Source organism: Canis lupus, chromosome 7 (assembly GCF_011100685.1).
Source record: "Canis lupus familiaris isolate Mischka breed German Shepherd chromosome 7, alternate assembly UU_Cfam_GSD_1.0, whole genome shotgun sequence".
NCBI classification, from domain to species: domain Eukaryota; kingdom Metazoa; phylum Chordata; class Mammalia; order Carnivora; family Canidae; genus Canis; species Canis lupus.
In genome coordinates, this window is record NC_049228.1 from 14,223,116 (window position 1) to 14,244,631 (window position 21,516).

Sequence of the window (21,516 nt, forward strand, 5' to 3'; positions counted from 1 at the left end):
TAGTTCACTTTTTTTTTTTTTTTAATAGTATAGTTCACTTTTTAGCAGTTAATAAATTTTATGTTTTTCCTGTCTAGCCTCCAGAAGATTTCTGATGAGAAATCCATTGTTATTTAAACAGTTTTAACCCTGACAGCTAACCTATCAGATTTTTCTTGGCTGCTTTCAAGATGGTTATCTTTGCCTTTCATTTTCAGAAGTTTGATTATCATGTGTTTGGGATAGTTTCTTTAAATTTATTCTTTTGTTAAAAAAATATTTTATTTATTCATGAGCGACACAGAGAGAGAGAGGCAGAGACACAGGCAGAGGGAGAAGCAGCCTCCATGCAGGGAGCCCGACGTGGGACTCGATCCTGGGACTCCAGGATCACACCCTGGGCTGAAGGCGGCGCTAAACTGCTGAGCCACCCGGGCTGCCCTCTTTACATTTATTTCTGATTGAGTTTTGCTCAACTTCTTAAATCTGTATGTCTCTTACCAAATTTGGGGGAGTTTTCTGCTATTATTTCTTCAGGTACTTTTTCACCTCTTCTCTCCTGGGCTCTAATGAGACAAATGTTAGATCATTTAGGCCTTTTATTTCTTTGCTGAGGCTTTCTGTTTTTTGTTTCAAGCATTTTATAATTATGCATTAAAACATTTTTATCATTGCTGATTTAAAAGTCTTTGGCAAATAATTCCACTGTCTCTGTCATCTCAGTTTTGGCATCTATTATCTTTTTTCATTCAGTTTGAGATCTTCCTGGTTCTTGGTATTACTAGTGATTTTCAGTTGAAATCTGGACATTTTCTGAATTATCTTATGAAACTTTGTAATTGTATTTTGTCTATTCTTAAAAAAATAATTAGGAATTATAGTAGTACATATCATTATAAAGAATTTTAATATAATTAAAATAAATATGGAAATCATTAGCCATAAAGAAAGCAGCAACTTTTAAGCATCAGTGCCAATTCTCATTTGATTTGAAGACATTATCTGTGTTCTATTGTAAAGGGCAAAAACAAAGAATGTTTCTAAGGATATTAGGAATACTGTCATTAACAATTATGTCTGGGGTGCCTTGGTGGCTCAGTTGGTTATCCAACTCTTGGTTTCGGCTCAGGTCATGATTTCAGGATCCTCATGAGATTAAGCCCAGCATGGGGTTCTGTGCTCAGTGAGGAGTCTGCTTGAGATTCTCTCCCTCTCCCCCTTTCCCTGCTCATGTATGCTCACTCTCTCAAATAAATCTTAAAAAAATAAAAAATAGGTCGTGTCTAAAAGACAAGAGATACAATAGGGGCTTTATTTTCTTTATTTTTTAGCTCTTTGGGAAACAAATTCCTCATAAACATGTACATCTGTTACTTGATCTTTTCATATTCAGCTTTTTTTTTTCCGTTTTTTTTTTTAGGGGAGGAGGGAAAAGGAGAGATATCCTAAGCAGGTTTTACGCTCAGCTTAGAGCCGGATGCCAGGCTCAATCTGAACCTATGACCTGAGCAGAAATTGAGTCAGACACTTAATGGACTGAGCCACCCAGGTGCCCCCATATTCAGCTTTTTACAAGTTTTCAGGGACCCGTTGTCTATGAAGTATGCCAAGAAATCATGTTACTTTCCCCAAACTCTGTTGGAAGGTAAGGTGTTACACAGAAAATACAAAAATGAGTTAGATACAGCCATTGCCCTCAGTTTAATTTGGTAGGTATTAAATATTTCTACCACTTGGAATATAGTGCATAGGCCCTGGAAAAATGCTAACATGATTACTTTTCCTAAAAGACAGTATAATTTAATGGAAAAGACTAACAGGTGTACACACAAATATACAATTCACTCTAGTATAAAGCTAAATTCCTTTTAAAATGCTAGATAAGGTACAATCTTATAGGAAAGAGAAAAGAGATATGTGTACATAAAAATAAAAGAATATAAGCACAAACAAAAAGTGTTTTATGAAAAGAATATCACAGGAAGGGGGGGAGATTACCTTTTCTAAATTATAATTTTTTTTCTTTTTTGTTTTATTATTAAATTGTTATTCAGAAATATTAACTTGAATCAAAAAAAAAAAAAAAAAAAAAAAAAAAAAAAAAAGAAATATTAACTTGAAAAGGGGTCTATGATAACTGTTACTGATCTTCTCAAGCCCTCAATTCAGTTTTACTCTCTTACCTCTATAGACCACCATGGAGACTACGACCTTGAGAAATTGAGCCTATCAGCAGACATTTCCCTTCACCTGCCTTTTACCTACATAAGTGAAGGGAATCCATTTTCACTATGTATTTTTCCCAGTCCTGACTTCATTTCTTTCTGTCTCTTTCAGGATCTTGCTCTGGCAGTTATCCTTTTTCTCTTCTAAGTCTTCAATCTCTTTATCATTACTAGCACCTTTCCTTCAGCCTGTGTACATACTCAAGAATCTCTTACCTTATAAAGACTTCCCTTATTTTATTAAGCCATCTGGGATCCTCTCCTTTTTCTCTCATTCTTACATCTCCAAAATAGTAGCCTGCCTGTCCTCACTGTCTCTATTCTTATAGCTCCAGTAACTTTGTATAATAATATAAAATATTTTAAAGCCTTGAAATATATACAAACATTAGAATTTATATTTTGAAAGAGGTAAGGAGAAGCTCTATAACATTTGAGAATGCTTTTATTTCTCTTGGTCTTTGGTATAAAGAAACACAGGAGGGGATCCCTGGGTGGCGCAGCGGTTTGGCGCCTGCCTTTGGCCCAGGGCGCGATCCTGGAGACCCGGGATCGAATCCCACGTCGGGCTCCCGGTGCATGGAGCCTGCTTCTCCCTCTGCCTGTGTCTCTGCCTCTCTCTCTCTCTCTCTCTCTGTGTGACTATCATAAATAAATAAAAATTAAAAAAAAAAAAAAAAAAGAAACACAGGATAAATTCAACCAAATTTAGTTAAATACAGTGTAAATAGAAGACTTTATTTCTGATTGCCTCCTTACCCTTTTCACAGAAGGTACTTACATTATTTTGGTGTTCCAAAATGGGTTCAACCACTGTCATATATATGTGACTCTCAAATATGTATCTTAAGCTTATTTTTATTTTTTTGTTTCCTGAGCATTTTCCATCTCGGTGTCTCACAGGTACCTTAAAATTAGCATGTTCAAGATTAAAACTGTTTTTTCCCTTAGCCTCCTTCAAGCCTCATGTTGTTTTCTATCCTACTGGTTCATGGCCTTGCGCCACCCAGTCACCGAGGTTAAACTAGGAGTTGTCCTTGACTCTACCCTTTATCTCACCTCACAATTCACCAATTCCTGCCAGTATTAGCTCCTAAATATTTTTCATTTTTGGCCTGACCTCCGTATACCCTGTACTTCCACTCAGTTTTAGTCTTCATCATTTCTCATTGGGCTACTATAACAGCCTCCTTATTAGTACAGCACTTTCAGTCTTCACCCCTCAAACTCATCCCCCTTCCTAGCATTGCACTATTCAGTAATGTAGCTACTAGGTATATATAGCTATTGAGCACTTAAAATGTGCCTAGGCAAAACTGAGATGTACTATAAAATACGAAATGGATTTTGAATGCTTATTGAAAAAAAAGAATGTAAAAGCTCCCATTAACAATTTCATTTTGATTATTAAAATAACATTTTAGATATATTAGAATAAATAAGATACAGTATTAAAATTAATCTTAGGGGCTCCTTTGTAGCTCAGTTGGTTAAGCATCCAACTTAATTTCAACTCGGATCATGCATGATCTCAGGGTTGTGAAATCAAGCCCCATGTTGGGCTCCATGCTGGGTGTGAATCCTGCTTAGGATTCTCTTTCTCTCTGTCTCTCCCCCTCCCACCACTACTGGTGCATATGTGCAAACTCGTTCTCAAAAAAAATTAATTTTACCTATTTCTCTTTACCCTTTAAAACATGTTTACTAGAAACTGTAATATTACATTTGTAACTCTTCTGGCTTTTCATATGACTGGCTCCTCATCACTCACTATAAGGTATCAACTTACAGACCTTCTCTGTCTAAACACTAAAGGAATTCTACCAGTCTCATGTTCTTTTTTTCTTCATGTCACTTTTCACGGTGGGAAATTATTTTGTTTATTTGTTTATCTGATAATTATCTACCCCCACTAAGTAATAAGCTTCACAGGGACAGGAAGATTGCTTATTAGTGAATAAGAGTTCCTACTGTGTGCTTACTACATAGAACATCTGGCATATAGTAGGTGCTCATTCATAGGATGGATGGATGGATGGATGGATGGATGGATGGATGGATGATTTCTACACTGCTTGACATGGCTCTCTCTGGCTTATAACTTGTTTTACTCAAGATTGTTAACTTTAAAGACTCAGCTTAAGCAGTACCTCCTTGAGGAAGCCTTTCCTGGCTGTTACCCCTCCCCAAAGCCTGGTTTACTGATTTCCCTCAAATAAATCAGAATAGTCAGGTTTTGGATGAAAAGAAAACCATTCACCTTCTCTTTACACAATGCCATTTTTTTTTCATTTTTAAAATATCTTCCCTGACATATGATTCAAGGATGATTTTCATATAAAATTTTTCTAGTTTCTCTCTCAGCACTTTTCCTAACATATTATTTTGCTTTGTCTCTTCTATAGTAACTATGGGTACAAAACTCTAAGAAGCTAACTTTTACTTGTTTTACATTCAGTAGATACCATTACCATAAATATTTCCAATATGAATTATGCTTCTGACATGACAGGTATATAATAGAAGCTTAGGGTAGAATAATAATGACTTGATATTCTGTGATTCTGAACATCACTAAAGTGGGCTACCAGAGGTAGCCAAGAGAGAATTAGATGTAATTGCTTGCCTAAAGTGATAATATCTTTCCAGTACATCCCCTGAATGCCAATAAAGGCAGATGATTTCAGGGAGAAGCACTCCTCATTTGGGAGATGGGAAAGATCAAATAAGTAATAATTAAAGAGAGACCAAAGTATAACACAGGTAGACTAGGTGTACACTAATCATTACTTGAAAAAGTATGATAAAACATTCATTACTTATTCCAAAATATTCTGTTGACATACTAGCTTTTTGAAAAGTCAGTAAGGGGTTGTATTTGTTTCATAGAAATTTCATGGAAATAATATGAGCTTAGAAAGGAAGGAAGCATTTGGCCCATTGTACCATTTTAGGAATTATACTCTAAGAATAGGACTTGTATTAAAATCTAGAAGACATTAAAGAAAACTAGCACACTGATTTTTGTTTCCTTATTAATTCCTTCCTTAAACCAATTTTTAAAAATATTTTATTTATTCACAAGAGACAGAGAAAGAGAGGCAGAGACATAGAGGGAGAAGCAGGTGCCATGCAGGGAGCCCGATGGAAAACTTGATCCCTGAACTCCAGGATCATGCCCTGAGCCAAAGGCAGATGCTCAATTGCTGAGCCACCCAGGCATCCCTATTAATTCCTTTTTTTTTTTTTTTGAACTTTTCCCCCTACAATGTCCTTTTATATAATAATTTGAACTTGATGATTTCTTTAGTAATTAGAAAAGAAAGTCAGCTTTCAGTAATAACACGTGATGTTGCCTATACTTACTTGAAAAATCTTCATTTTTTTTTAACCTCTTGCTGAATGTATCTATTACTTTATTCTCATTTCATTACTTTTACTAGCAAACAAAATGATGGTTTATTGTTATAAAAACCAAATGAGATAATATGTATAAAGTGCCTGGCTCATAGTAAGCATTCAGTGTTTTAAAAAAGAGTTGCAAATATAATTTACAATTAAATTGCTTACATTTATCTCTTTGTGTGGATCTTGTTTTGAAAATATGAGAACACTATTAATTTTATTAAGGTGCTACATTTGCTTTATTTGCAAACCTTAGTAGACAAGTTATAATATTTAATGCAATCATGATGCTAATTATTGAATAATACTACTCAGACTGTATCTATACGATGAAGTTTTCAGAACACATCCAACTAAACTAGATAGTAAGTATTTTTTTAGGACTTTTAAGCTGATAATTTATATGATACAGTGTTGTAGTATAAGTAGTCAACCCAATTTACTTTTGGTGAAGGAAGGTTTTAATGAAAATAGTTTAAAACTGAATATGTGTTTATATCTAAGCTTGACTGTTCCCTAGTATCATTTGTGGACCATTTAAAAAAAACTGGTTTTTGTTTCCAACTGCTGACTTTCCAGAAGAAGCTGAACAGTGGTTTGCTGGTAGGTGTTTAACAAATCAGCTCTTAGGTAGCAGTAGGGATAGTAGGTACTGATTTGCAGGTTTTGTTGATTTCAGTGGTATAAATACTTCCACCATGGACAGTTTAAGCTACTAAGATAATATTGAATGTTGGGGAAAGATGTATAATAGCACAGCATTATATAATGTTTCCATCATATAGAATCAGTAAACACATATAACCTTAAAAAACGGGTTATAGCAAAATGTAGTAAAATAATTAGGAAATAATGAATTTTGAGGTTTTTTTACCTGTGTTTTTAATATAACTAATCATAAGTTTACATAATTTAATTTTTAATAATTGTGTTTAACAGCTTAGTTTTTAAAAATGTAAGTCAGTTCTTATGAGCTGGTACAAACTGATTAATACTGGAACTCTAACTTAGCCTTATTTTTTAAATTGACTAAGTAATTCTGATGCAGGCAATCTGCCAGCTTAATTATTTTTCTAAAATACAGATCTGATCCTAAGTACCAAGAGGGTATTCCATGATCAGGCCCAAAATGTCTTTTCCAGCCTCGTTTTAAATCATACTCATCATCCATATTTCACCCACACTAGATTTAGATTATTTGCAGCTTCTCAAACACATCTTGTACTTTCCCACCCTCATACTTTTTCATTATCTTCCTTAAGCTTTGAATGTACTTGCCTCATCTGCCTGACTTTTGCAACACTATTTATTTATCCTTCTTCAAATAACTCAAACGCTACTTCCTCTTATTTCCTGCTGTTGGAAACATTCCCATTCTCCTTGATGTTCTCATAGTGCTTTGTTTATACTTCATTTTGAGCTCAACTTTATCATCAATAACAAATGGCTTTTTACTTAATATATTATAAATTTCTAAAGGGCGCCTTTGAATCATACTGTACTTAACACTTTTAATACCTAAAAATGGTTAATAAACACTTGTTTTAATAGGAAGGACTTTAATTTACTTTAATAGGAAGGATTGTGAATAAGACATAATACATCCTTTATTTTCTATACCTTTGGGAAACTAACCAAAATTTAAACTTTTTTGAATTAGATGTTTCATACCTTTCCTGATAATTCAGAACCATATTAGTACCTATATCCTGCACACAATAACAGGGAATACAAATAATATCATGATAAGTCAAACTTACCAAAGAATTTCATTAGAGAATATATGAAGCACTTGAGTGAAAAATACTAAATTATATAACTATATATGCAAATTATTTTTATTATTCTGATTTAGTGTACTCTATAGTGCTCTCAACATTTGTAAGTATAAACAACCTTCTAAAAGAAGCAAAAATATCATGCTTTGTTTTGTGATTTGAGAGAAATTTGCTTTCATATATGTCCTTAGGGATAATCAGTCTCTTACTTTCTGGCATTTTATCTGGAATTAAAATTATCTGATTGCCTTCACAATAAGCATAGACATGATCTAAGTATATGAAGGAAAGGTTCTAAAGTAAAAACAACCCCAGAATTTCTTGAAGCAAATGTAGCACATTTCACTTGATCTTAGCCAAAAGGCCGAGAAGCAATAGCACATTTCTTATTAGTGGTGTTTCATAATTTTTTTTTCATCTTTGACCCTAATCTGCCACCTGATGGCAAAAACTAAAATGACATCTTTTGTAATATTCAAAACTCCATTGCAGTTATTTGGATTTTTATGTGTTCAGCATAGAGCCTCCAAAACTCCAAATGCACATTGGTACAAATTTTATGTATTTGGTAAATATTTGATGAATCTTTTGTACTTCAGAAGAATCAGAGTTACTATTTAATTTCTATTAGACAGTGTCACTACTAGATTTGTTTAAAATCTTACTTCCTTTATCGAGCTGTGTAAAGAATCTGCTTTTTAAGTTACTTTTATTTAATGAATAATTTTACTTAAATCTAGTAATTTTTCTCTTTCACCTTTCCCTTTTCTTCAGAACGAGGTCACTCAGACACCATGGTATTCTTTTACCTTTGGATTGTGTTTTGTATCATCAGTTCCTGCTATACCCTCATCTGGGATCTGAAGATGGACTGGGGTCTCTTTGATAAGAATGCTGGAGAAAACACCTTTCTCCGGGAAGAAATCGTATACCCCCAAAAAGTATGTACAAAGAATGCTTGTATTTACTTAAAAAAAAAACAACAACTCCGGTGTATCACCAGCTAAATCTTATTATGATACATACCTAATCCTAACCTAATATATTTAGAAAAAACAACACAACTAATTACCAAAAACTACTGATTCATTCAGTCAGCAAAAATGTCAAGTTTTTACTATATGCTGGGCACTATAGAAAATAAAAATAAAGTTCTGGTTCTCAAAGAGGCCATAAACTATATTAAACAGCTAAGTAAACAAATTGCAGTAAAATGTGATAAAATCTAGAATAGAGGAATACATAACTTACTATAATTTATGACCTAATTTTGAACATGCAGTTCACTCAGTCTTAAATGCCATCTTCTCCCCGCTTTGTCTGCCTTGCAAACTCCTGTTCTTCCTTTTTTTTGTCTTAATTATTTATTTTTAATCGAAGTATAGTTGACACACAGTGTTATATTAGTTTCAGGTGTACAACATAGTGATTCAACACTCTATATGTTATGCTGTACTCACAAGTATAGCTACCATCTGTCACCGTACGGCACTATTAGAATACCATTGACTGTATTCCCTGTGCTGTACCTTTCATCCCAGGGACTTATTCCATAACTGGAAACCTGTATCTTTCTGCTCTCCTTTCACTCATTTTGCCCATTCTTTTACCTCCCACCCCTCTGACAACCATGAGTTCTATGTATTTATGAGCCTCTTTCTACTTTTTGTTTATTAAATTGTTTTTTAGATTCCACATATAAGTGAAATCATATGATATTTGTCTTTCTCTTCTGACTTATTTCACTTAGCATTGTGCCTTCTAGGTCCATCCATGTTGTTGCCAATGACAGTATCTCATCCTTTTTTTATGGCTGAGTAATAGTCCATTATAGATAGATAGATAGATAGATAGATAGATAGATAGATAGATAGATAGATGATAGATAGATAAAGAGGATGTGTGTGTGTGTGTGTGTGCGCGCACACACACACACACACACACACACATCTTCTCTATCCATTCACATCTATCAATGGACACTTGGATTGCTTCCATACCTTGACTGTTGTAAAAGAATGCTACAGTAAAACAAAAGTATCTTTTCGAATTACTCTTTGTGTTTTCTTTGGGTAAATACCAGCAATGGAATTACTGGAATATGGTATTTCTTTTTCTTTTTCTTCACATGGTTTTTCATAGGGGCTACACCAATTACATTCTCACCAGCAGTGCACAAAGGTTCTTTTTTTCCACATCTTTTCCTGTTCCTCCTTTTAAAAAGTTAGCTCAAGGGTCACTTTCTCTAAAAAGCCTTTATTTTTCCAAGCATTTTAGCCATTTATCCTAAGCCCATTTTACAAACCTCTGCAAACTACTATTATAGCAATTATCACATTGTATTATAATAATATGCTTAGGTATCCATATCCCTCACTGCCCAGCATAGTTCCTAGCATATAGTAGATTTAATATTTTTGGAATGACTGAATAAATACTTGACTGAATAAGCAAGTACTGTAAAAGCACAAAGGAGAGGAAGTACCTGACTCACCTTTAGCACATCAAGAAGGCTTGTCTTTTCACTTATTTCAACCAGCTTTTATGAAAGTAATGTGCCAATTTAGTCTGAAAATATATGGATAATTCCTTAGGAATTACTTTAAGATTTTATCTCTACAAAAATAAAAGGATAAGAGAGCCTAAATTTAAAAAGTCAAAAGACCAAGAATATCATTACTCAGATAATGAAAAAAATTAATCAATGAACTAGGTATCCTGGTCAGTGAATTCTGATCCCAGGTCTCTCACTAACTAGCTACATAACTTTATGCATCTATACTATGGTGTTTTCTCTTCTACTAGATTATCTCTTGACCCTTTCCCAGTTCTAAAATTCTGTGATGATGAGGGATGTATAGATTGGGTCACTAATACTTTATACTATTATAATCAGAATGTCACCAGTACTTCAGAACTGTACTTTGAAAAGTGTATGAAGATGTAATATTCAGTTGGTGAGTGGGGAAGGCTGTTTTAAGTATGAGGACTAAAGGTAGATGGTAGGAGAGTGAATACAAAGAATGATATGTAGGGCAATTTCAGATAAGCAAATGAAGACAGAAAGGATTATTAATTTACAATGATTTTTTTAATGTAAGCTATAGCAATAATCCCAATATGCAAATTTAGAATATATGACCAAGGCACTAGACATACCTTTATACATCTCATTTGAAAAGAAAATCACGGAAACTTCAGTTGGTAGAGCATGCGTCTCTTGATCTTGGGGTTGTAGGTTTGAGCCCCACATTGCGTGTAGAAATTACTTTAAAAATTTTTTTTAATGAAAAAGAGAAAATCGGCATTATTAAATAAAGTCAGAGAGCAAACTTGAGCGCAGGTAAATGATGATCCTTTGGTGTTCACCAAATGTTATTATGCCTTATTGCTCCCTATATTGTTCTTGCGTAACTGAACAATATTACACATTTACTTCTTATACTGACTGCTTAGATATATTGTTCAAATTTATATATAAATGTTAATTCAGGCCTCCTTTTCAGTAGTTCTAACTTAATGGCTTCTCTGTAATAAAATTAGTGAATAGAGTTTTTCAGTTTCCTTATTGCATATTTTCATGACCCTAGAGAATAAAGTATATGGTTTCCTACACTGTAATTTGCAAATGTATAAGAAAAATGTTCTGGATCGCATCCCTTTCAATCTTAAGAAGACAAAAACTGGAATAAAATTCATTCTACTTGAAAAGGGAAGAGGAACTATTGGTAGAGTCCAGTGGAGCTTCATTTAAAAATTAAGAACACAGTTATATGCATCTTAAAATCAGTTCCTAGGGATTAACAGTACATATTTTTGAGCACTACATCTGGGTCCAGGAGGTATGTTTATCTCTATATTAAAACAATTTTTCTGTCTCTTAATCTCATGTTAAGTATATTCTTCCCAAGACTCACAATTTGGGGAACGTCAGCTCCCACAAAAATTGATCCTTCAATTTTGGATCAATTTAAGACTGACTGTTAAAGTAACATGAAATTGCAGTTCTTCACTGAAGCCTAATAATGAGTTCACTGGATGTGGATTTATCCAAAAACTGCATTAGCACTGTATTAGATGGATGGGGGAAGGAACAGGGAGGTATGTAAATATGTTAAAATCTTCATAAAACTTATCATTATCAAGCAGTGGATAACAACTCCAATTGATTAATCAAGATAAAGCAATATATATACATTATTTAGAAATAATGGTGGATAAATACTAGGAGAGATAGTTAGAAATTTGAAATTGTCTCTAGAAAATGAAAAGAGAAGGTAGCAAGGGGACTGCTCTTTTTTTGTTAATAGCCTTCTAAACATGACTAGTATTCCTTTGTAAATGTTTTTTAAAAATAAATGCTGTGGTGTAAATATGTAGCAGTTTTAATTTCCATAAGATGTCACAACCTTTAAACACATATATTTAAAGAGCTGATTATCCAGAGATTAATAATAAACAAATCCATGGATTACAGGTCTAGTCTATTGGCAATTTGTGTACTTAAAACTTTTGTATAGCTAAAATTGGGCTCCTAAATATTGGGTGCTAGTACCTGAAAGAATTTCAATGCTGTCTTTCCCATGTAAAAATAGAACATTCCTTTAATTCAACCCATGTTTGTGATATCGAAGCCTTATTTTATTTAATGACCTTGAAAAGCAAGGTAAAAAACTTCCTTCAAATGTAGAATAAGGTAATTTGAGAATAACAGTGCAAATAACACAATTAATCTGCTAATCTTTTTGCTGTTGAGTCATTATTAGCATATGATATACACATTAATATATATCATTTCAGTCACATCAAGGATCTCATTTAGCATATATTTGTAAGGTGACTAATGAAATTCAATAAAACATTTTGAATATTATGCTATTTAAGAAAAAAAGCTAAATTGGTGAGATCTTCCTAAATAGAAAATAAAATAAAAATAAAACTGTTTTTCCTCTTTAATCTATGCTTGTTGATGGGACTTATGTGAGTCTTGTTGCTGTGATAGGTGTGCTTATTTGTGAGAAACATAATGGTAAGTGTACTCAATTTGCTTATTATTCCTTAGGCCTATTATTACTGTGCCATCATAGAGGATGTGATTCTCCGCTTTGCTTGGACTATCCAAATCTCAAGTACCTCCATGACATCATTGCCTCATTCTGGGGACATCATTGCTACTGTCTTTGCTCCCCTTGAGGTTTTCCGGTAAGCAGACTACCAAAAAATCTATCAAAGTTTTTTTTCCCCTAGAAGACACCCAGTACTACTTACAAATTAGAATTTATTAAAATTTGAAAGGTTTTAATTTCCAACTTTTCTCAAAATTCTCATTAGCTTCAGAGTTGGAAAATCTTACTTGAAGGTCTAAGAGGTTAATTCTTACAAAGTTAAAAAAAAATGTTAATGATGGCTTATAAGCTTTTTTTAAGAATTGTGCTCCACTGGAAGGGTCATGAGTAGAAATTGGGAGGTAAAAAGTTTTAGAACAGAAATTGAAATGAAAATCTTTTGAGAATCATTTGCAATTTGACATTCTGGCAGCTTTTTCACTGGAAACAATGAAAATGCTAAAGGAATAGTTTTTTAAATCTTCCTAAAAACATCAGTTATCTAATAAGGTAGTCTAAAATCTAAGTAAAAGCAGGTACCCCAGGAGGTCAGCAAAGCATTAAAGCTAATTTTGCACTAAAGAAAGTTGCCAAACCTAGAGACTTTGAGATTGAGTTGTGATAACAAGTTCAAATTTGTTTGCACCAAATACATAGCTTGAAAATAGTAAAACAAAAGTTGACATTGCTAACTTTGTCAAATAGTCCACAATTAACCAACTTGACCTAATTGACATATATGGAATACTACATTCAACAACTAAATACACACTCTTTCATTTACATGTAGAACATTACCAAAATAACCACATGCTGGGCCATAAAGTAAATTTCAACAAATTTCAAAGGATTAAAATTCCAAAAAGATAACTGAGAATTCCCAGGTGTTTCGAAATCAAGTAATACATGCCTAAATAACCCACGGGTCAAAGTTGAAATTGTAATGGAAATTTTAAAATATTTTGAACATAATGAAACTGATAATGTGACAAAAGAAAATGCAGCTGAAACCATGCTTAGAGGGCAATATATAGCCTTAAATGTATACATTTGAAAAATATACAACTTCAAGAAAATTTTAAAACAGCAAATAAAACCCAAATGAAAGTAGAAGGAAGGAAATATAAAGAACAAATTAATGGAATAGAAAACATAGAGAAAATCAACAAGCCAAAGTTAGTTAGTTAAAAGGATGAAAAAAATGATAAAATGTCTGAATATGACTGATGGAGTAAAAAAGGAAAGAAGGCACAAATTACACAACAAAAATCCTCAAGATATTTTTTTAAAAGAGTAAGATGAGGGGCACCTGGGTGACTCAGTTAAGTGTCTTGATTTCAGCTCAGGTCATGATCTCAGGGTCATGAAATTGAGCCCTGCATCTGGCTCCGCACTGGGCATGGAGCCTGCTTAAGATTCTCTCTTCTTCCCTCTCTCTCTCTGCCTCCCCCCCTTCTCTTAAAAAAAAAAAAAAAAGAATTAAGATGATATTATGAGCAACTTTATGCCAATAAATTTAAAAATTAGGTGGAATGGACAAATTCCTTGAAAAGCACCGTTTATTAAAACGACTAAAGAGATGAACATTGGTGCGCCTAGGTGGCTCAGTAGGTTAAGTGTCTGCCTTCAGCTCAGGTCATGCTCTCGCAGTCCTGGGATCCATCTCCACCTCAGGCTCTCCCTGCTCAGCGAGGAGTCACTTCTCCCTCTGCCTCTGCCCTTTCCCTCACCCTACTCGTGCTCTCTCTCTCAATTAAATAAATAAAATCTTTAAAAAGAGAGAGAGATGGACATTAAGGAGGGCATGTGTTGTAATGAGCACTGGGTATTGTAGAAGACTGATGAATCACTGAACTCTGCCTCTGAAACTGATAATACACTATATGTTAATTAATTGAATTTAAATTTAAAAATCAACAAAGAAGAAATAGAAAATCTGACAGGTTTATATTTATTAAAGAAATTATATTGGACAACCTGGGTGGCCCAGCGGTTTGGCGCCACCTTTGGCCCAAGGTGTGATCCTGGAGACCCAGGATCGAGTCCCACTTCGGGCTCCCTGCATGGAGCCTGCTTCTCTCTCTGCCTTTGTCTCTCTCTGCCTCTCTCTCTCTCTCTCTCTCTCTGTCATGAATAAATAAATAAAAACTTAAAAAAAAAGAAACTATTTATTTTGAAATATTGATCTTTTTAAGATTTTTATTTATTTATTCATGAGAAACACAGAAGCAGGGACAGAAGCAGGCTCCCTGTGGGGAGCCTGATACGGGACTCGATCCCAGGACCCCAGAACTACACCATGAGCCCGAGGCAGATGCTCAACCACTGAGCCACCCAGATTTCTCAGAAATTATATTCATATTAAAATCCTTTTCACAAGAGGGGCGCCTGGGTGGTTTCAGTTCAGGTCATAATCTCAGGGTCATGAGATGGGGCCTCACATCATCTGCTCTGCACTCAGTGAAGATCTGCTTGAGATTCTCTCCCTCTCCCGCTGCCCCTCCCATGTGTGTGTCCATTCTCTCTCTCTCTCTCTCTGTCTCTCATCTCCCTCAAATAAATAAATCTTTTTTTTTTTTAAAGATTTTATTTATTTATTCATGATAGCCACACAGAGAGAGACAGAGAGGCAGAGACACAGGCAGAGGGAGAAGCAGGTTCCATGCAGGGAGCCCGACGTGGGATTCGATCCCGGGTCTCCAGGATCGTGCCCCGGGCCAAAGGAAGGCGCCAAACCGCTGTGCCACCCAGGGATCCCTAAATCTTTTTTTAAAAATCCTTCTCACAAGGAAAACTGTAGGCCCAAAGAATTCCTCCAGATATATGAGGAAATAATCAGTTTTGTACACAAAACTCTTCCAGAGAAAAGAGGCAATAAAAGGAACGCTTCCCAGTTCGTTTTGTGCAACCAACATGGCTTTGATATCTAAACCTACAAGGACATTTCAAGAATGACCAACCAGTCTGTCACATGTACAGAAATGCAGAACTCCTGAAGAAAGTATTAGCTAATGAATCCAACACAATAAAAAGGATAATACATCACAACCAAGTTAGTTTCATTCTAGGAATGTGAGATTTAATATTCAAAAATCATTTAACATTTAAAAATTAATCTGGGTTGAGGTACCTGGGAGGCTCAGTCAGTTAAGCATCTGCCTTTGGCTCATGTCCCGGGATTGAGCCCCACATTGGGCTCCCAGCTCAGTGGGCATCTGCTTCTCCCTCTCCCTCTGCCCCTCCCCCTGCTTGTGCTCTCAAATAAATAAATAAAATCTTTTTAAAAAATTAATCTGTGTTAACTCACCACACTAATAGAATAAAGGAGGAAAATCCTTCATGTGTGTATAGAAAACGCCATCAAGAAAAGTCAGTACTTGTTCATGAATAATTCAAAGATCATCTACAAAAATATAAATAAGATCCTATTTAATGGTAAAACACTGAAGCCCTCCCTTGAGATCAGGAATGAGATTATTATGTATGTTGTCACTTCATTTTAACATCATACTGCAAGTATAGCTAGTGTAGTAGAGGGTGAGGAGGGGGCAGTATAAGACTTGGAAAGGAGGGGGACATGGGTGGCACAGTCTATTAAGCTTCCAACTCTTGGTTTCAGTTCAGGTAGCAATCTCAGGGTTGTGAGATTGAGCCCTGTGCTGGGCTCCGCACTCTGCACACAAATTTTCTTGAGATCCTTTTCCCTTTCCTCCTATCCCTCCCCTCTGGCTCCTAGTACTCTCTCTCTCTCAAATAAATAAATACATCTTTAAAAAAAATTAGGGAAAAAAATAAAACTATTCCTCCATGATATGATTGCATATGTAGAAAATTCCAAAGAATTTACAAATAAGCAGTTAGAAATGTAACTGTGTCCCTGAGTACAAGGTCAATATAAATAAAAAATGTTCCAAAAACCAGTCAAAACAACTAGAAAATGAAATTTTAAAAAATACCATTTTGAATAACATCAGAATATATCATATACCTAGGAATAAATTTAATGAATGATTATGTGTACAAAAATTGACAAACCAGTTCTATAATTTATATGGAAACAGAATCAAGAATAGCCAAGACTAGGGGCACCTGGGTAGCACAGTCAGTTTGAGCATTTGACTCTTGGTTTTGGCTCTGGTTTGATCTTAAGATTGTGAGATAGAGCTCCGCCTCAAGCTTTGTGCTCAGTATGGAGTCCGCTTGGGTTTCTCTCTCCCTCTCCCTTGCCATCCACCCCATACTACTTTCTCTCTCTCGCTCTCTCTCTCTCAAAATAAAATCTAAAAAAAAAAAAAAAAAAAGAAAGAAAGAAAGAAAAAAAAAGTAGAATAGCCAAGACTATGCTGAAAAGAGAAAAGTTAAAGGATTTATACTTGTAAATATACTTACTATGTAGCTACAGTAATTAAGACAGTATCTGGTATTGGTGAAAGCATAGACAAATAGTCTACTGGAACAGAATGAGAGTCCAGAAACAGAACCACACATACATTGACACTACCTGATTTATGACAAAGGTGGTTAAATAAGAGTATAGAAAAAGAGGTTCTTTAATAAATGATATTGAGTCAACTGGATATCCATATGGGGAAAAAATGAATCTTGACTCTTACTATATACTATATACAAAATCCACATGGATTGCAGAACTAAATATGAAACGTATATCAATAAACTCTAGAACATAGGACAGCGCCATAAAGGCAGCTTTAGATCTGTGATAATGTTATATTTTTAAATTCTGAGTGGTAATTACACAATGTGTCACTTTTTATTTATTTATTTTTGGGGTTTTTTTTGTCACTTTTTAATAATCAAGTTGCACACTTATGATTTGCACTTTTTTATATATCTTCATAATCCTTTCATTAAAATGCTCATTTTAAAGAAAGTAGCCTAAAAGAAAGGATTATTTATCAAGGAAATGGCTGTTAGGTTGACTGCAGACTTCTCAAAGGTAACAATGAAAATCAGAAGTCATTAAAATAATATTTCAGTGTGCTGAAAGAAAATAACTGTCTACCTAGAACTCTTTCTCCACTGAAAATATCTTTCACAAATGAAATAAAGATATTTTCAGACATGTTTATCACAATCCTCTGAGTCAGGATGGGCACATCTATTGAGATGGTCTGATAAAATAAGATGAAACCTGGAAACATTAAAATAAACCTGAAAGATAAAGATTGAATCTGGAAACAGTGTATTTGTCACTGTTACTCCTCTTTCCAAACCACCTGTCAACCCTCTTCCTCTTCACTTTCCCAGATGTCTAGGTTTAGGACCAGAAATTCTCCATCACTACAAGACCTACTCCACTCCCACTTCTTTCTCTTCCCATACATATGATACTGCTTTATGAATTTTTTTAAAAGTTTTTTCTAGTAAAAAATAAAGCTCACTTTTAAATTCTTGATTATTTTATTTCTACTTTTAAAATTATTTGCTTAATAGTAGAATCAGATGTTCTATCACCCATTTAAAACAAAAGCAAAAAGCCTCCTTTGAAACTACTTTCCTCCTTCAATTCTTGCCCATTTCTGTCTCCTCTACAGCAAAACTCTTAAAAAGATGTCTGTACTTGGTATCTCCACTCTCTCATTCCTCCTCATTCACCCTTTAATTCAGTTCAGATCTTTTTTCTCAGTACTCAACTAAATTGCTTTTTGTATAATCTACAATAATAACAGTAATAGCAGCACTTACGTATTGCCCACTGCGTGCCTGGCACTGTTCTGAGCACTTTATGTGTATTAACTTATGAATCCTCACAACAATCTGACGTAGATACAGTTACTATCCCATTTTACTGATGAAACTGAAGCATAGATTAAATAACTCATCAAAAGTCATTATACCTAGTAAATGGTGGAGTTATGATTTGAAACTAGTCTTTCAGAATCTCTTGTATCATACTGCCTCTCTGTTTTGCTAAATCCAGCAGTCAGTTCTCTGTACTTACCTTACTTTATCTCTCAGCAAAGCACTTTTTCACTTCATTTCTCAGAAGCTATACCCTTACCTCTCTCTAGCCATTCCTTCTCAACTCATTTACTGGGTCTTTTTCCTTTTCCCAAATTGTAAGTGTCAGTAGGTTCTAGGGTTTAGTCCTCTGCCCTCTTCTTTCCTCCACTTATATTATTCCTAATCCCATGACTTAAGATAACTGTTTTTGTGCAACTCTTTAGCCCTAGACTCTCCCTTGAACTGCAGACGCATGTCCATCTAGCCACTGGAATTTCCCCCCTTTGCTTGGGCCTTCTTGTTTCCCTCCCACCACTATACCATCTTTTCCTGTTTTAATATTCTAGCCCTTCAGTCCTTATTTTTATTTCATGAGTAGAAACTTGACATACTGCAAGGGTTAGATGTTATAATAGTAAGTTCAGATTTTATAAATAATTTGCCTATTTACCCCATTTTGCTAAGGCGATTTGTGTGGAACTTCTTCCGCCTGGAGAATGAACATCTGAATAACTGTGGTGAATTCCGTGCTGTGCGGGACATCTCTGTGGCCCCTCTGAATGCAGATGATCAGACACTCCTAGAGCAGATGATGGACCAGGATGACGGGGTACGAAACCGCCAGAAGAACCGGCCGTGGAAGTACAGTCAGAGCATATCCCTGCGCCGGCCTCGCCTCGCTTCTCAGTATGTATGCTTCTGCTTTTCAGAAATGAATTTCCTACAGGTTTTAGCACTGGTTAACATTTAAGCTAAGGAAGGTATCACACAAAACCACTGACATTCAACCATTTTCACCTACAAAAAATGGCAATAGCAGCAATTTCATATAATCCAACTCATAGAATGTCTTAACACAGAGAGTAAAATGTCATTAATGTGTTACTTAATGCATAAATGCTACTCATTTGACATTAAAGTACCCTGGGGAAAATTTACTGACTCTTCAGTAAGTTTTTATATATTATTTGTATATATTATTTATATACAAATAATTTTCAAATTATAAACTTTAGGAATTCTGGCTCTGCCACTTGGCCTCCATGTAACCTTGACCAAATTACCTAATTTCTTTATATTTATTGTCCATCTGAAAATTAGAATTAACATGGCACCTGCTTATAGAGTAGTTATGACATGGGATTTAGACTAGTTTCCTCACAGAAAGAGTTCTTATATATAAACACCTTATATAAATATAAGCTATTATTATTTTTCTTTTCTTTTTTTAAAATTTTATTTATTTATCCATGAGAGAGACAGACCGAGAAGCAGAGACATAGCAGGAGAGCAGGCTTCTTGCAGGGAGCCTGATGGGAGACTCCATCCCCAGACCCAGGATCTCGCCCTGAGTGGAAGGCAGACACTCAACCACTGAGCCACCCAGGCGTCCCTTATTTTTGTTTTCTTACCAAAATACCCACAACAGTAGTTTTATAAATCATTAACTTTGTATGATCCTAAAAGAAACAATAAATATATTGCAGCTGCATTTGGAATTTAGAAACAGTAGATTTCACAGTGGGTCGGAATGGCAGAAGAGACTTAAGTGGAAGTGGGCAGTTGTCTAAAAGATAAGAGAGTGCTTGACTAGGTCAGAGGCACCGTCAGGAATTAAGGGGTACAAGGAAAACCAATGTGACTAGAACCTTAGTAAAAATTTAGCTGAATAGATGAAGTATGATTATAAAAGGCTGGATAATACAAATGCCTTGATCATATAGCCAGGAAGGAGTCCAATAATGTTTTTCATGGAAGAATGAAAGTAGTATTTTCATAGGTTTTTAATGGCATTGTGCAAGATATGTTGGGGAAGGGAACAGTAAAGGCCAGAAGACCAACTGGAAGGCCCCTGCATTTTTCTGAAGTATCAGACATTGAAGACTTGGGCTAGGATGTTTTACAGTAGGACTAAAAACAACCTAAGGAGATGTTTTAAAGGAAGTAAAAAATAAGAGATAGTAATAGTAACCCATGGGTATTGGAGAGCAGAATAGAAATTGCCCAAGCTTCTGATAGAATTTGGAAGTTCTCTAAAAGGACAAGGTAGAGAAAAGAAAAGCAGAAAAGTAGGGAGCTAAGACTGAGGAAACACAGGCAAAGAGAAAAAAGGAATAAACAAAAAGAACAGGAAAGGAATGGCCAGGGAGGTCATTGGGAAGAACACTAAAACAAAGCAGGAGACTATTGTGGTAAGGAAGCAGAGTTTGAAGAAGCAGGAAGCGGCCAGTGGGAGAGAAGGTCCACAGGTGCCACAAAGGCCTGGGACTGTAGGAGGCTGTCTCACTCTCGTTAAGCTCCTCAATTTAAATGTCTTATCCTCGTTAGTCACCAGCAGAGGGCAATCTAAACATACACTATTTCTGCTTCAGAAACAGAAACTCTTGATCTAGATTATGATGTTCAATTTCAGGTGTTAAGTGGAAAAACACTGAGATACTAGAGTGCAACCAGAGAAAGGTGTTTAGAACAAAGAAACAGGTTATGTGCAATGGAGAAAGCAAGAAATCTAAAATAGTGAATTTTAGTACTGACTTTATGACTCCTGTAGCCTTTAGCACATCCTTTACCTTTTGAATGTTGGTTTCCACCTCTATCAAGTGGGAATAATAATACCCACTTCACAGACTACCACTTGTACTGTATACGGCTTATGAATTGCAGAGTATTTTAAGATTATCAAATCCCATTTTTTCATCTGGTACAGGAATCTCTTCTGCGTTCTGATTAGTGATAATGAAGTTTATAACCAGATGGGGCACCTGATTTTATTGTTGGATGGTTATCGTGGTAGATGAACCTATCTATGTTGGACTGAAGTATGCTTCACTGTAACTTTAACCAGTTGGTCCTAGTTGGGCTTTCATAACTTAGTCTGCTCTGTCCTCTACATCATACCCTGTCAATTTTTTTACAACTCTCATGCTCATGACAGTCTTAGGTCTTTTTTTTTTTTTTTTTTTGACAGTCTTAGGTCTTATCTTCTACTGGTTTACTCATCTAGTTTCATGTGTACCTCAAATGGCAGTATTTCTGTCATGCTCATCATAATTCCTTATA

General features: G+C 35.0%; 1 protein-coding gene and 1 long non-coding RNA gene across 2 annotated transcripts in view; one reads left to right on the forward strand and one right to left on the reverse strand.

Annotated features, from left to right (window-relative positions):
- Window positions 1-21,516, forward strand: part of XPR1 (xenotropic and polytropic retrovirus receptor 1) — a 213,827-nt gene that overhangs the window by 189,132 nt on the left and 3,179 nt on the right. Inside the window, 3 exon segments of the mRNA NM_001197160.1 lie at window positions 8,162-8,328; window positions 12,450-12,589; window positions 18,922-19,143. Of these exon segments, the coding sequence (NP_001184089.1) occupies window positions 8,162-8,328; window positions 12,450-12,589; window positions 18,922-19,143 (529 nt within the window).
- LOC111096635 lies at window positions 2,789-10,608 on the reverse strand. Its single transcript, XR_005361974.1, has 3 exons — window positions 10,547-10,608; window positions 9,882-10,003; window positions 2,789-2,846 (listed from the first exon to the last, which is right to left on the reverse strand). It is a non-coding gene; the product is annotated as an uncharacterized LOC111096635 (long non-coding RNA).